Consider the following 14,920-nt stretch of genomic DNA (forward strand, 5'->3'; position numbering starts at 1 on the left):
GAAGGCAGAGTTTTTCTGCACGTTCTCCTTTCTGAATTAACAATCTTGATAATTGTTCAAATGTTCTGTTCTGATCTATTCCTGATGAATACTGATGTGCTGTGCTGCTTTTGCTAGTTTCTTTCTCTCACATTCTCTTACTCTCTTTTCCTGTCTCAGTATCACTATCTCTGTTAGCATAGTTAGGTCACGTATGCATCACTGAGCTCTGATTAGTATAGACCTGTCTGTAGGGCTTTATACATCCCAGTTAATTGATGCTAATAGTCTGTTGTAATCTTCTGTCGGAAATGCTGCTTCTCCTTCCCTTAATCCTACTGTACTTCTCTCGACTCTTCCATCATGCTTGCACTTTTTTTGGTAATTCTCTTAAATCTTTGACTGACAAACACACTTTGCACCTTTCTTTGTCAATTCTTACTACATTTCCATCTTAGAATATATTATTTTTTGTCTTACTTATATTGGACAATATTTGGAGGCAAAACCTGTACAGTTTTGGCCTTGTGTCAGAAAAGTAGAATCACTACTACTTTCGCGTAACTTTTGCATAATTTGACACTGACAGTTTGACTGGAAATATTTTGTTCACAAGCGATATTTGCCTTAATTTGTCTTTATTTTTGTCACATTTCCTATTGCATCTCAAGCTGCTATTCACTGACAGTGTTGTTTTCTGGGTGATTAAGTATTCTACACTTCTAAAGAAAACTTTATCGGGTTAGATATTCGCTGGTCATGGTAGAATTGATGCCACTACAGAGACAATAGTAATTTGTGCAAAAAATAAGTTTCATATAAAAAATATTGAAATGGTTTAAGTTTATTCCATTCTGGTTTTGGTTTTATTCCACTCTTGTCTCTTTGTTTAGAAAATGGTTTTGAAATGTAGGGTGAATTCAGGGTGGTTGGGACATTTTTTGCCATTGAGATGACTGGGAAAAATGTCCCAATTAACCTGAATTCACCCTAATTCATATTTTTATGATCGATTTGCATAGTTTAAAACAGGAAATTTGCTTTTTATGACACAGGTAAAAAAAAAACAACAAAAAGAAAATAAGTATAATTTTTGAAAATTATGCTGAGTGGTCTTGCGTCTAAGAGGTCAGGCTTTTGACTAAGTGTGTTGAGTCAGATATGGCCTATTTGCACTTGTATTCATTATTCATGATGAAAGAAGACAGGAACAGAGGGATGGACAGAGGAGAGAGAAAAAGAGAACAACGAGAATATGACAGCATTATTAAAGGAAAAGTGGGAGTCCTGTAAACTATGAAGTGCGTATGACAGTGTGGTCTGTAATATTCATGGTGTACTGCATGGTGCGAATAAATTAGGTCACTTCATGTCTAATGAAAGATGTGGATAGAGGACAAAACAGAGATATGATATGAAGAAAGAGAGTGAAGAGAATGAGGATACAGAAATGGCTGGAATATAAAGAAGGGATTTTCTCCTGATATTGAGAGAAAATCATAACATTTTGTAGATGCATATTGAAGTGAGTAGTGGAGGGATGTGATAGATGGCATAGAGTTCTGGTTGTTTAAACTACGACATCTGCCTCCTCTATTGTATCCACTTCCCATCTCCTCTCCAGTCATCTGCTCTTTAAACTTGCGCGCCTGTGGCCAGATTGCTCCTTTTACTAGAGACTCTGCCTTCTGTTTCCAATACTCCAGACAAATCTAGACCTCTATTTTTAGCCCAGAGCCTATGTATATTCATAAACACCAACTGTAGATGATTTATTAATGATAGAAAAAATTATTCAGCTGTGGTTTTAGCTTTGCATACCATGGGCAATTCCTATTCATTTCAGTGGTTACTCACTCTCTCTGTAGTTTCTTATCAGTGGTGCAGTACAGCAACATGTTGGCTAAGACAAGATGTTAAATGCTGTGCTGCAGTGTTTGTGTATGATATACAGTGTGGTCTGAGAACACGAAAAAAACTTAAAATTTAAACTTGGAAAAAAAAAACAGAAAGCTTTTGGGATTTATTTAAGATTTATTAAACATTGAACATTTAATGAAATGTTTAAAAGTAGCATTCAGGTAAATACTACAGAAATTGAATAAAGTAATGAAAAAAGCATAGTGTTCACTGTATGAATGAAAGATAGATTAATCCTTATTAAAGCTATAAAAGTCTTTCAGTCTGGAACAGTGAGTGATTTTCAGGCAGATTAGACTGCTGTCACCTAATGCACTGATCCAATATATTGATTTTCTTTCAGTCCCAACGATTTACGTTCACTTAAAGGGTTAGATCGCCTAAAATGAAATTAAAAATCGTCATCAAGTATTTACGTCATGTTGTTCCAAACCTGTAAGACTTTTGTTCATCTTCGAAACACAAATGAAGATCTTTCAAATGAAATCTGAGACATTTCTGTCCCTCACTGACACTCCACACAACTATCACTTTGTCGCCTCAAAAAGTTCATACAGGGATTGTAAAACTAATTCATATGGATCGAGTGGCTTAGTCCAATTTTTCAGAAAAGACTTGACTGCTTTATATGATGAACAGATTGAATTTAGGCTTTTATTCACATGTACCACATTGAGATGTTTTTCTCGATTTATTGTGCATAATGCTTCTTGTAACTTTGTTAATTTTCATTTGGCTCTGCAGGGAGCACCACTTGTCTTTAAACAGCATTATGGTAAAAATGGAACACTATGGCAACAGCTTTCTTACCTGTACACAACAGTGTTTTGCTTCCAGGGTGGTTGGAACTGACAGAATGGCTGTTTCTTTCCATTTTTTCCAATTTTGCGGCCTAGAACATGCTGGAGTAACTCACTCTCACTAAACATTTACTCTTTGAATTCTTGCACCCGGGAACAATATGAGTGAACACCATTATTCGACTGGTTAAGTGTATCCATAGCAGACTGATGGGAGTGGCCTTGGATGGCAATATGCCCAGAGCATTATGGGTATTGAAGTTTTTTTCCTACCTATTTGGCAAAAGGGAAGACAACAGCCTTTCAGCGATTTCATTTATTTATTTATTTTTTCACTTTTTTACTGCATAGCAGCCAAGTTTTCTACAGCAGCCAAGTTTTATTGAAAGTCCATTTTGCCAGTGGTGAAGTACCCCTTTAACATCAAGCACACCCCTCTCTTTATTTTTTCAGCCATGGATTTTTCTTTACCAATCTAACATGTCAATAAATTGAAGTACTGCTCTGTTGGAGAAAAGAAAGCCTGCCTTTTAAGAACATAGCAGTAATGAACAAAAAGCTGACATGAAAATAAAGTATTCAGTGTCGTTTTTCTTTAATGAGGATGGATGATTACTAGCGTTACCTCATCATATTGTAGAAATTCGATCACAAAATACATTAAACAAGGTGTATGTGAAAGAAGGACGTTATTTTCCTGCAGGGCATTTAACATGAGTTCCCTGCCTGCCAAATTAAAATGACAACTACTAAGAGGACAAACAGAGCAACACTGTTTGCGTGTGCACCTCTGATTGGCTGAATCACAGTTAACTCAAACCTACTGTAAGTAACCAACACTAGACAACATGGGTGGTAATGGTGGTGGTGTGACAAAAGTGCGGGGGACAGAATCACCTTAATATAGAAGTTGGGAGATGTGCATCCCCCGGGCCCCCGCAGCTGCTACGTCCATAGCACAGGTGCCACGATTTCAGTGGTTTTGAATAGATTTTTCTTAAGTTTGAAGCCCAGTATTTGAACCACAAAACGGATGGGAGCAGCTTCATGCAATGTCTGGATTTAAAAACTCCAGGTGACACAGTTATATCTGAATCTCTGTGAGTTACTGAAAACACACAACATATACAAGATGTGCATGACAGACAAGTTTACACAGGTCCCGTCCTACATTTTTCTTGTTCAAGAAGCCGTTTTACTCAGATATACATCACAATAGAAGAACGTGTTTTATTTGAACGTCCCTTAAACATGACTGGCAGCTGTAATGTGGCATTGCCCATGTTCGTTTGATTTGTTTCACATGTGGTCTCAGACTTTTGTTTTCGACTGTGGCAATGTGTATAGAGGGTATAATACGCTCGTTGACAGTGAAAGTGTGCTGTCCTAAGTCAGAATCAACATGTATATTACATAACTAGTTTAGGTTTTTAATATATTTTTTTAGTTTATGTTAGTGTGAGCTGTCACAATGACACTATGCAGCACACACACTGCTGATCTGAGAACAATGTTCAGAGGGATCCAAGAGCAAAGCCTTGACCTTTCGTGCTTCAAAGAATGTGCAGTTCTGTGTCCTATGCAGTGTTCTGCACGATACAACAAAATATTGTTGTTTTGTAAGACATGATGCATTGTTTTTTGATCTCATCAGGCCTATGATTTGCTGGAGCATGTTTTTTAGTATTTGCTCTGCAGGCAGTTCCTGCAGAAATCTAGCAGGCGTGTCCCACAGAGCTGACACAGTGTCTCTGGGAAAAGCAACACTTAAATGCTCCTCTTGGAATAGCTCGCTTTACTTACTTACTCGACCGTTCTCAAGCCAAGTAATAGTGAAGGTTCTCCTGAGCTTTCTGAAACCGTTTCTGCAATTTTTAGTGGAAAGATGATGATTGTGCTAATCCTAAATGGAGTGTGGGCTTTCACTTGGTCTTGTGTTGAACGCACTCCACTGTAAGAGTATATAAAGAGAAAAGATTTCTCATAAATATGCAATTAGCTCTTGAAATAATTTGAAATCGTACACTTGATAATCATATGCTATGTATTACATATTGCATAAAGAAAGTAGAAAAACTGTATTGTGACAATTTTTATAGACAATTGTGCTTTTAAGTTTTCTCTTGCAAAATTCATTACTCAAATGTCTCGTTTTAATGACAGTACCATGAAAATATTCATTTAAAAGTATTTATACATACGGTATCATTTTTTCTGTCTTTAAAAATTAATCGATTTTTATTTAAAAAATCAATGTGAAAGATAAATCTTATCAGCCTGACTTTTCTTTCTCTCTCCTGGTCTTTAAGGCTACAAGGGTGAGAGGGGAGAAGAGTTGTTCTTTTATCACACGTTTTAATGTTCACACTATGTGTGTGTGTGTGTGTGTGTGTGTGTGTGTGTGTGTGTGTGTGTGTGTGTGTGTGTGTGTGTGTGTGTGTGTGTGTGTGTGTGTGTGTGTGTGTGTGTGTGTGTGTTTCTTGGAAAGCAGCCAAGAAAGGGTCCCTCGATTCTTTGAGAGAGGGCCATAAGGCTGCTCCGGGAAGAAGGGTGCTTTCAGCCAGAAGTGGACCATATTTAGACTTGTTTTTTTTTTATATGTACCACATTCCTATATCATGATGTGATATGATGTAATGTATATTCTCATTGGACAGTTGCTACACCACCGCTGAAACATGTATAAAAGCCATGTACAGAAGTAAAATTAGAGAAGTTGGTAGCACTTTATTTTACAGTACATGTACTTTCCTGATACATGTATAGTAATTATGTTGTACATACAGGTAAAAGAGTGATAACACAAGATACTTACCTGACATGTATGTACATGGAAACTAGTAAGAAACACTGCTGTACTTTCCAATGGTACATTCATGGTAATTACTTTCTACCTATAGATAAGTGTTGGGTAATAACAGTCACTTACTTATAGTGTCTGTTTATGGTAACTAACAGACACATTACTGTACTTACTAATGATATGTATATGGTAACTAACTATGTTGTACTTCTGGACAAATCTGGGTAATAACGGGCACTTATTGATGGTAACTTGTAAGGCACATTACTGTACTTACTAGTGGTATATACACATGTAGTACTTACAGATAATTGTGGGTAATAACATGCACTTATGTGTGGTAACTAGTAAGACACATTATTGTACTTACTAGTGGTATATACATGGTAATGTTTTACTCACTGACAAGTGTGGACACAAATTACGGACACTTACTTAACAACTGTGAAACAAATGTGCTTACCAAAATGATACACTGCAGTAACTATACAGCACTTCATAGTGTTAATACTTACCAAGTAGCCCCCCCCCCCCCCCCCCAATCCTAAGTAATGTGTTAGTTTATTAACTAGTAAGGACTGTAAAATAAGATCCACTGTTGTGGAGAGCAATTTCGCATTAACAGTTCATAAAACACTACATAAAGTACAGCAAAACAATCTTACACAATGCAAACATAATTTAAATGTGCTAAATTGTCCTGAAAATAACGTCAAAATGAAAAATAATAATATACAAAAATCTCCTACTAGTGTTTTCCCCCTCAATCTCTTTTTTCTCTTTTTCTTTTCTTTGGTGGTTGAGATTGCTTATGGTTCATGTTGGCAGCTTCACGCTCATATTCATTGTCTGACAAGTAGCCAAAAGTCTTTGCAGAACTCCAGCCTGAGCCTGTTCCATTTAAAAACTTTGTTCAAAGAATATGAACATTTTTACCGACACTCAAATATTAAGATGTAGGACCCAAAAAAGTATGGAATTCTATGTTAAACTTACATGATTGTCTTCATTGGTGCACTAGGGGAAATCATGGTTTACTCATTCCAATGTGTAAAATCAATTCTAATTCTCCTATGGTTTAGATATTGGTGTCTTGTACACCATTAACTCTTATGAGATTGGTTTTAGGACCCAACATGCACACACATTCAAGTCTGTGTAAGTCGTTCATCACATCAACTTTTTTGCATGGTATGTTTCAGTGTGTTCTTAGAAAGTTTTGACAGTATTGAGTCAGGCATCATCTTAAGGGGTCATATTTCACTCAGCCTTTCTTACAGAAAAAGCTGGTCATGATGGTTACGAACATGTTCATAGTGGCGGTGGATCTTGTAATGGAATACAGGAACAAGAGCAGATATGTGGGCAGCAAACAGCCATTAGGAGCGTGTCTACACTCCCAGGAGTGGCATTAGGGCATTATGGTGAAGAGTTACTTCATTCCAGGAGAGTCTCTCCTGCTGGAGTCCTTATTCATCCTCTAAATCTTTAAACAGTGATGCTCTTAGACTGCGTTCCACAACTGTGGAGCCAGACTGCAGTGATACAAGAAACTCTCAATTCTGCTCTTGCATAAGCGCTGAGGTTTGTCTCCTTTAAGAATCAAGGGTGTGTTTATCTATACTGTGCTCAACAGTGTGAAAGCAAACTGAAAGATATTAACTGTCGTAGACTTGGCCATTTCTAGTCACTTCAGCAACAGGAGCTTTGCTGATGTGAGTCAAGCAACATGACAACAAAGTCGACTACCAGTTGGCATGAAGACTGTCAGACACTGTAGTCAGGTGTGGGCAAAACAGAGACATATTATATGGCATATAAAATGAAATATATATGCCATATAATATATATATATATATGATACGTTTGTGTCAGAAATTGTTGGTATTCAGATTGTTCAGATTGGTATGACACTTTCTTCTCCAGAATATAAAAAAAAAAACTGATTTCTTTTCAAAACAGAATGACGTCTTATTTTTACCATCAATACATCCTATTTGAGATCAGAGGATTGAGAGATTGGAGCTTTCTTGTATCTGGAGCAGAACGTGTGGAGTGCTGGTGACATCGTGCGTGGTGGAGTGTCTGCTTGACACACAAACGGGTCCCTCATCAGGATTTTGAGGGCACGACAAGATGGGCTCGTTAAATTAGTTCATGCTAATCGGGTTGGGGAATTAGTTAATTCTCCCAGGGTGCCTCAGTCCTTCATTTGACTGCTCCTCGTTTGTCATGGGAGGATTGACCTGACTGCAGCTATTTGAGAGATGTCCTTAAAACTGTTTTTTAGGTGTCTTAATTCAAATGGTTAATTGTTTTTGTTTTTATCTGTTTTCATCATTTGTTATTGTTTTTTATGGGTACTGAATGGAACTGAAAGTAATAGACCGTACAAGTCATGATCAGTATTTTTTTGTCTAATTTTCCAGTACAAACATCTTTAAAATAAGATAAATTTACTTATTTGATCAATTTACTTAAGTCAGCATGAAATAGAGCTGCACCATTTTGGATAAATTGAGAATCACAAAACAAAACAAAATAACATGATTTACTAGAAGTCCTGACAAAAATGTTAATTGCTATAGTCTATTTGAAAATGTTTAATTATTTTGAATGAATTTTGGAAGAAGAAAAAAATCGGTTTCAGTGAATGATTCAATGACTCACTCTTAGGGTGCGTTCACACTTGTCATGTTTGGTTCGATTAAAACGAACCCTGGTGCGGTTGCTCGGTTAGTGCGGTTCATTTGAACATATGTGAACGCTGCCATCCGAACCCTGGTGCGCTCCAAACAAGCGGACCGAGACCGCTGAAAAGATGGGTCTCTGTCCGCTTCCAAACGAACTCTGGTGTGGTTCGAATGATATATGAACGCAACACGGACCAAAGACATGTAACCAAACCAAAAACAGGAAGACGAGACCCTAAAAAGGACAGAATCCTCACGCATGTCGGTTTTTCTCATCATAGTCGCGAGTTTGCCCATCACATGCATCAGACGCGCGTCTCCACGCAGCAGATCATTTGTGTGGGTGACGGATGGATTCCCGCCGCTGTTTTTACTACTTTACACATTTTATAAGCTCTTCACGAGTTCCCAGCTGGCCAAAATACCATTACATACAGGCTACGCACCGCTACGCACACACAACGAGCGCATTTACCTCAGAAAAACAGCATTGTTTTGGATTTGCGGTAAGTTCCGTCTCAAAATAGGCAATACGTCATAAAATCCAACCAATCACAATGTGAATGTATCCCTATGCCTTAAGGTTCGGTATCTTTTGGTTCGGTGATAAAATTGCCAATGTGAACGCTAATCGGACCAGGACTAAATGTTTTTTTTTCTTCTTTGGTCCGGACCAAATTAACCAAATGAACCGAACTACAAGTGTGAACGCGCCCTTAAATACTCAAAAGGTGTGCACAATCTTTTACTGATTAATCATGCATCTATTTTGTAAATACATGTTATAGATCTTATTTTGAATTTATGCATCATTTTTTACTTATTTTATTTTTTTACTTTACATTTTATTGACCTCATAATGTTTTAATCAAAATGTAATATTTAATTCATTTTTGAGTGCAATGTCCACATCTCAGATCCAATCAACAACTGATAGAACCAAGTCCCCGTCCTACATTTGTTTTTATTTTTCATAATTTGTTTCACTCGGGTGTATGTCACTATACGGGCAACCCTTAAAGGATTAATTCACTTTAAAATGAAAATTACCTCATGATTTACTCACCATCAAGCCATCGGTATATATGACTATCTTCTTTCAGACGAATACAATCAAGAGTTATATTAAAAATCACTCTGATTAGATATCTAGCTTCCACCACACTGCCTTCCGTATTCGACTTACGAAACAGTTACATCAGTTACGCTTGTTTCGTAAGTTGAATACAGAAGACGTAGTACGTAGCATATGCGTTTTGAACTGAGAGAGGCATTACACTTTCTTCGTAAGTTGAATACAGAAGGAGGTCTGGCGGAAGCTAGATATTTTACTTTATAACGTGTTAAATATGGATATTTTTCTTACACAAACGCATTGCTTCAGAAGGCCTTTAGTAACTTCAGGAGTCGTGTGGAGTATGTTTATGGTGGATGAATGCACTTTTTTGAGCTTAAAACAGGTGGTTTCCATGCACTGCCATTATAAAGCATCAGGGTGATTATTAATATAACTCCGACTGTATTCATCAGAAAGAAGAAAGTCATATACACCTAGGATGGCTTGAGGGTGTGTAAATCATGGGGTAATTTTCATTTTAAAGTGAACTAATCCTTTAAGAAACAAAACAAATATAAAGATAGTTAGAGAATAAATATGTTATCTTTTCAGATTATGATAAATATGATGATTTTTCTTTCTTTTCTTAATAAATATTATGATAAATAAGATTATTTTTCTTACCCCATTGGCAAGTTTTCTTGTTTCATCAAAATTAAGAAACATTCATTAAGATATAACAAACTTTATTCACAATATATTCTCTGAAAACAAATCTTACACAATTGCAAAATGCTTCTCAGGTAAATATATTTAGTTTCAATATTTTTACTGGTAAAACAAGCTAAAACACTGATAATGGAAATTATTTTTGCACTGTAAATGTCTGCCATGCCATTGCGAAATGTGTGGGACATCTGGGAAACTTGCAGGAAAGCCACAGAGACAGAAAAATTGAAAACATGGTAGGAGGACTGTCAGTGCAGAGGAGCCAGAAGATTGGAGGCAGAAAAGGAGGTGGAGAGATATTCCTCTGCAAAAGGAATGGTTTACCCCAGTAAAGGGAGGAGGGGCAAGTGCGGACTGACAGAGAGGAGGGGGAGAAATGAGGAGCGGGGAGTGAGGAGAATAATGTGAGCACTGCAGAGGGGGAATGGCAGCAGCAGCATTTTTACACACACACCTACACTTCCAAATAAATGGCTTTAATGACAGGCTACATAAAAAAAAAAATCATAGTATGGGTGCTGGCACTGAGGTGGACTGAGATAAATAGATTTTATTGATTGCAGGTGATAGGAGAAGAGGCTGTGGGCTTTAACAAGAGACATGCACTAGCCAATCAATGCACATCTATCTACGGGAGAGACAACATGACATCTCTGTTTTCAGAATGGTGACCATGCACAGCACACACTGCTATAATTCACTGGCCCCTCCCTTCCCCTTTTCTCCCTCTTCCATTTCCTTATGTGCTCAGATTTTTTTTTTATTTCTAAATATACATTTCTTTTGTCTCTCCCTTCTTCCCCTCCATTACAGTTCTTTGTATACATACCCATCTCTTCTCTCTTTTACCGCCTCCAACATCTATTCTCCTCGTCTTCACACTCATTTCACAAAGTCTGCTTTACCCCTATCTTCTTCCTCTGTGGTGTTTCCTCAGTGCAGCGTGTCAATGAGACTGCTGCATTCACACCATTCTCACTATTCGCAGAGCACTTTTGCTGTTTTGTTGTAGTATTTGGCGCCCTCTATCTGTGGTACATCTCTTTCTGAGTGAGAAGGACCTCTGCAGTGGTTCAAACTGCATCACAGCAAACCCTGGATGTTAAAGATCTTATTCTGTCTCGTCTATTTGCAAGTGCTTGTTTTCAGTGTTTTTGTGTACCTGATGTGGTTTTGAGCACAGAAAGAAAAACCCAGCATGCTATTTTGATTTAGAAAATCTATCCAGAAAAGGTGTCTTCAACATATTTCAATACAAGGACCCTTTGTTGTATAGAAAGACCAAGCAGGGTCCAACCCCTATGTTTAAATTGAGTGTTGTATTTTAAGCCTGGCCTATAATAATGCATGTTGTTTCATATTAATGCATTCACATACTTAAGTTGCAAAGCTATTGAAACAACTATTATTAATTACATTTCAATTTTACGTAGTACATTTAAATGTGTGAGGAACAATGAAATGATTAGTGGAACTCAGCTTCTTAAGTTTAGCTTTAGCTTGGCTAATTTTTCAAAAAAAATAAGCATACTTGTGCACTATTCTATGGTAGTAAACAGTGTGAATAGTGTGTTCACACTGAAAATACCAACAAGAAAAAGTGCACTTAAAAATACTCAGATGATGCACTTTTTTAACTGAAAAAACAAAGTGTGAAACGTTGGACTGTTGCAGCTTTTCTTACATCGTGGAACAGGAAGGGATTTCAGACTCTGATTCTGGACGAGAAAATAATCTTCTAAAATTCATACATTAAGCTGCGGCCACATTTACTGTTGTTATGCTGGCGAAATTCAAGTCAATTTAATAGGAATCCACTCGATTGGAAATTTGGCGTGAGGGTGAAAGATTTCCCACTGCAACGGATTCAAGTTAGTCATGCAGAATTTGTGGATTCACCACATTGACAAACGTGCTTCATACTTCGCTACACTCTTGACTATAGACAACGTGCATTTTTTGTCGGCGAAATTTCAATAATGTCTAGTACGTCGTTTGGGACACAACAATAATTGGCGAAGCCCTGTCGAAGATCACGTTGATGATCAGACTGTCATTATTTTTGCAATTCTGCCATAGAAATGCCACTATAACAGTTCTTAATTTAAATAGTGATCCAATAGTGATCTCACTGATTTCTCTGTATAATATAATTGTGCTCATCTTCTCATCTCTCTTTGTGTCTTCCTGTCTCTCTCTGTGTCTTCCTCTCTCTGTTTTAGTATGTGGCGTTCGGCTCGCTCCTGTTCATCCTCATCTCCATCTCAACATTTTGCTTGGAGACACACGAGGCCTTCAACACCATCTACAATAAGACAGAGAACGTGACGGTGGGGAACGTCACGAAGGAGGAGATTGTGTATGAGGTAGTGACTGACAACTGGCTGACCTACGTGGAGGGCGTATGCGTCATCTGGTTCACCATCGAGGTGTTCGCCCGTGTCATCTTCTGCCCGGACAAGGCCGAGTTCTTCAAGAGCTCGCTGAACATCATCGACTTTGTAGCCATCCTGCCCTTTTACCTGGAGGTGGCGCTGAGCGGCCTCTCCTCTAAAGCGGCAAAAGACGTGCTGGGCTTTTTGCGCGTGGTGCGATTCGTCCGAATCCTGCGAATCTTCAAGCTTACTCGCCATTTCGTGGGGCTGAGAGTGCTGGGTCACACGCTCCGCGCCAGCACCAATGAATTCTTGCTCCTTATCATCTTCCTTGCTCTCGGAGTGCTCATCTTCGCCACTATGATCTACTACGCCGAGCGCATCGGCGCTGACCCGGCTGACCCCACGGCGAGCGCCCACACCACCTTCAAAAACATCCCCATTGGCTTCTGGTGGGCGGTGGTCACCATGACAACACTGGGCTATGGTGACATGTATCCAGAAACGTGGTCTGGTATGTTAGTGGGCGCCCTGTGTGCCCTGGCGGGCGTGCTGACCATCGCCATGCCTGTGCCCGTCATTGTAAACAACTTCGGCATGTACTACTCTCTGGCCATGGCCAAGCAGAAGCTGCCCAAGAAAAAGAACAAGCACATCCCGCGGGCTCCGCAGCCTGGATCGCCCAACTACTGTAAGCCAGACGCCCTGGCCATGGCCACTGCCTCGCCGCACAGGATCATGGGTAATGTGCTGGGCGGTATGGTGGGCTCTGGAAGCATGGCAGGAGACTGTCCTCTTGCACAGGAGGAAATCATAGAGATTAACAGAGCAGGTGTGTGTGCGTGTGAGTGTACCCATGTGTTTACATGTCTGTGTGTGTGAGGTCTCTCTGCACTCATAGGTTACATTTGCAACAATAAGCCAAATAATTGTTATATTACCAACAAATAATATGCTATTGGCACACCCACTTAAAGTGAGTGTATTTTTGTGTGTGATGTCAGCTAGCTCCATCTCACCCATCATGAAAGCTCTGTCTGTGCTCATCACTTATAGGTCTTTATAATGAACTGTCATCGCCTAAACCAAGTCTTTTATATAATCACGTGTAACTGTCTACACACATACAACACAAATATTTGAGAATAGTAATATGTGAAACTGGGCTGTCACGGCTGAGTTTGACAGAGGACAGGGATGTTATTAAATTTATAGCAGGATTATTTTTCATGCGTTCCAATCTTAGACTACTAGAAAACATCCCAGCCAATCAGAGGGGAAGGGAATATGATCCTGAATCTAGCTTTTGGTAGATGATTGACATTGAGTTTACGGTCCTATTTGTGTGTGCAATTTATTTGCGCGTTTACTGCACAAACTCATTTTCTTATCTTAATTGTTATATTTGACTTGTTTTCCAGCAAAATTACTCTTTAAAAAACAAAACAAATATATATATATATATATATATATATATACACACAAACTACTGTTAAAAAACGCTATACTTTTATTCAGCAAGGATGTATTAAATTTATAAAAAGTGACAGTAAAGACTTGAAACAAAAGATTTCTATTTCAAATAAATGCCGTTCTATTGAACTTTCTATTCATTAACGAATCCTGAAAAAAAGCAGAAGCTGTTTGTAACATTGAAAATAAGCAATGTGTTTTCAGCACCAAATCAGCATATTAGAAGGATTTCTGAAGGATCATGTGACACTGAAGATTGACATTTTTTTTTATGATACCAATACACATTTGTTCTCAGAATTTTGACTAACATTCTGGCAAGGTTTTCTTGAATTTATGAACAAACGTTCTTCCAGTAACATTAATACAATGTTTGTTCAAAAACGTTATTTAAACATCATTCATGGATTTTTTTTATGAAAAGTTTTAGCTTGTTTAATATTTTTTAAATGTTACTACTTGTTTCAGAATGTTCAGAGAACATATGTTCCGATAATGTTTGCAAAATTATAAAATGGAATGTTCCCTTAAATTCCGCATAACCAAAAAAAAACATTTTTAAAACATTTAAAAAACTGGACATTTTGAACGTTCAGAGATAACATTTTCATAACTTAATGAGAACATTAGCAAAACATATTTTTGTTACCTGAGTTATTATTATTTAAGAATGACAGCAAAGAAAAGCAAACTCTGAATATTTTACTATTTATAATGTCAATTAATAGTAATTATTATTATTATTATTATTATTATTATTATTTATGACCCACCAAATGGTGCCATTTCTTGGTAGACCTGATATTAAAGAACCTTATCGGTTAGTAGAAAAGTATATTGCTCAAGCAGTTCTTTAACAATTTTGCTACTCAAGTGGTTGTTTTTGTTGTAAGGGTGTAAAACAAGATCAAAATACCTTTTATGACTGTGTGTGTTTATGCATACGAAGGTGTCAGTCAGGTTGAGCCAGTGAGTTCATGCAGCCAAGAGAGTGCCGTCTGTCATTACTGTGCAGAACACAGATATACACACCCCATGCTAAGATTAACATGAGGCAGATTAGTCACGGCCCCTCAGATTAGCATACGCTA

At 37.9% G+C, this 14,920-nt stretch overlaps 1 protein-coding gene across 4 annotated transcripts in view; it reads left to right on the forward strand.

The window, feature by feature from the left end:
- Nucleotides 1–14,920, forward strand: part of kcnc3a (potassium voltage-gated channel, Shaw-related subfamily, member 3a) — a 55,245-nt gene that overhangs the window by 24,025 nt on the left and 16,300 nt on the right. For 3 of the 4 annotated variants that reach the window (XM_067374942.1, XM_067374939.1, XM_067374941.1), the window contains exon 2: nt 12,204–13,188. In XM_067374942.1, coding sequence (XP_067231043.1) covers nt 12,204–13,188 — 985 coding nt within the window. Of the gene's footprint in view, nt 1–12,203; nt 13,195–14,722; nt 14,726–14,920 lie in introns of all 4 variants that reach the window. The other variant, XM_067374940.1, reaches the window with a different exon arrangement.

This window comes from Chanodichthys erythropterus, chromosome 3 (genome assembly GCF_024489055.1).
Source record: "Chanodichthys erythropterus isolate Z2021 chromosome 3, ASM2448905v1, whole genome shotgun sequence".
Taxonomy (NCBI): Eukaryota; Metazoa; Chordata; class Actinopteri; order Cypriniformes; family Xenocyprididae; genus Chanodichthys; species Chanodichthys erythropterus.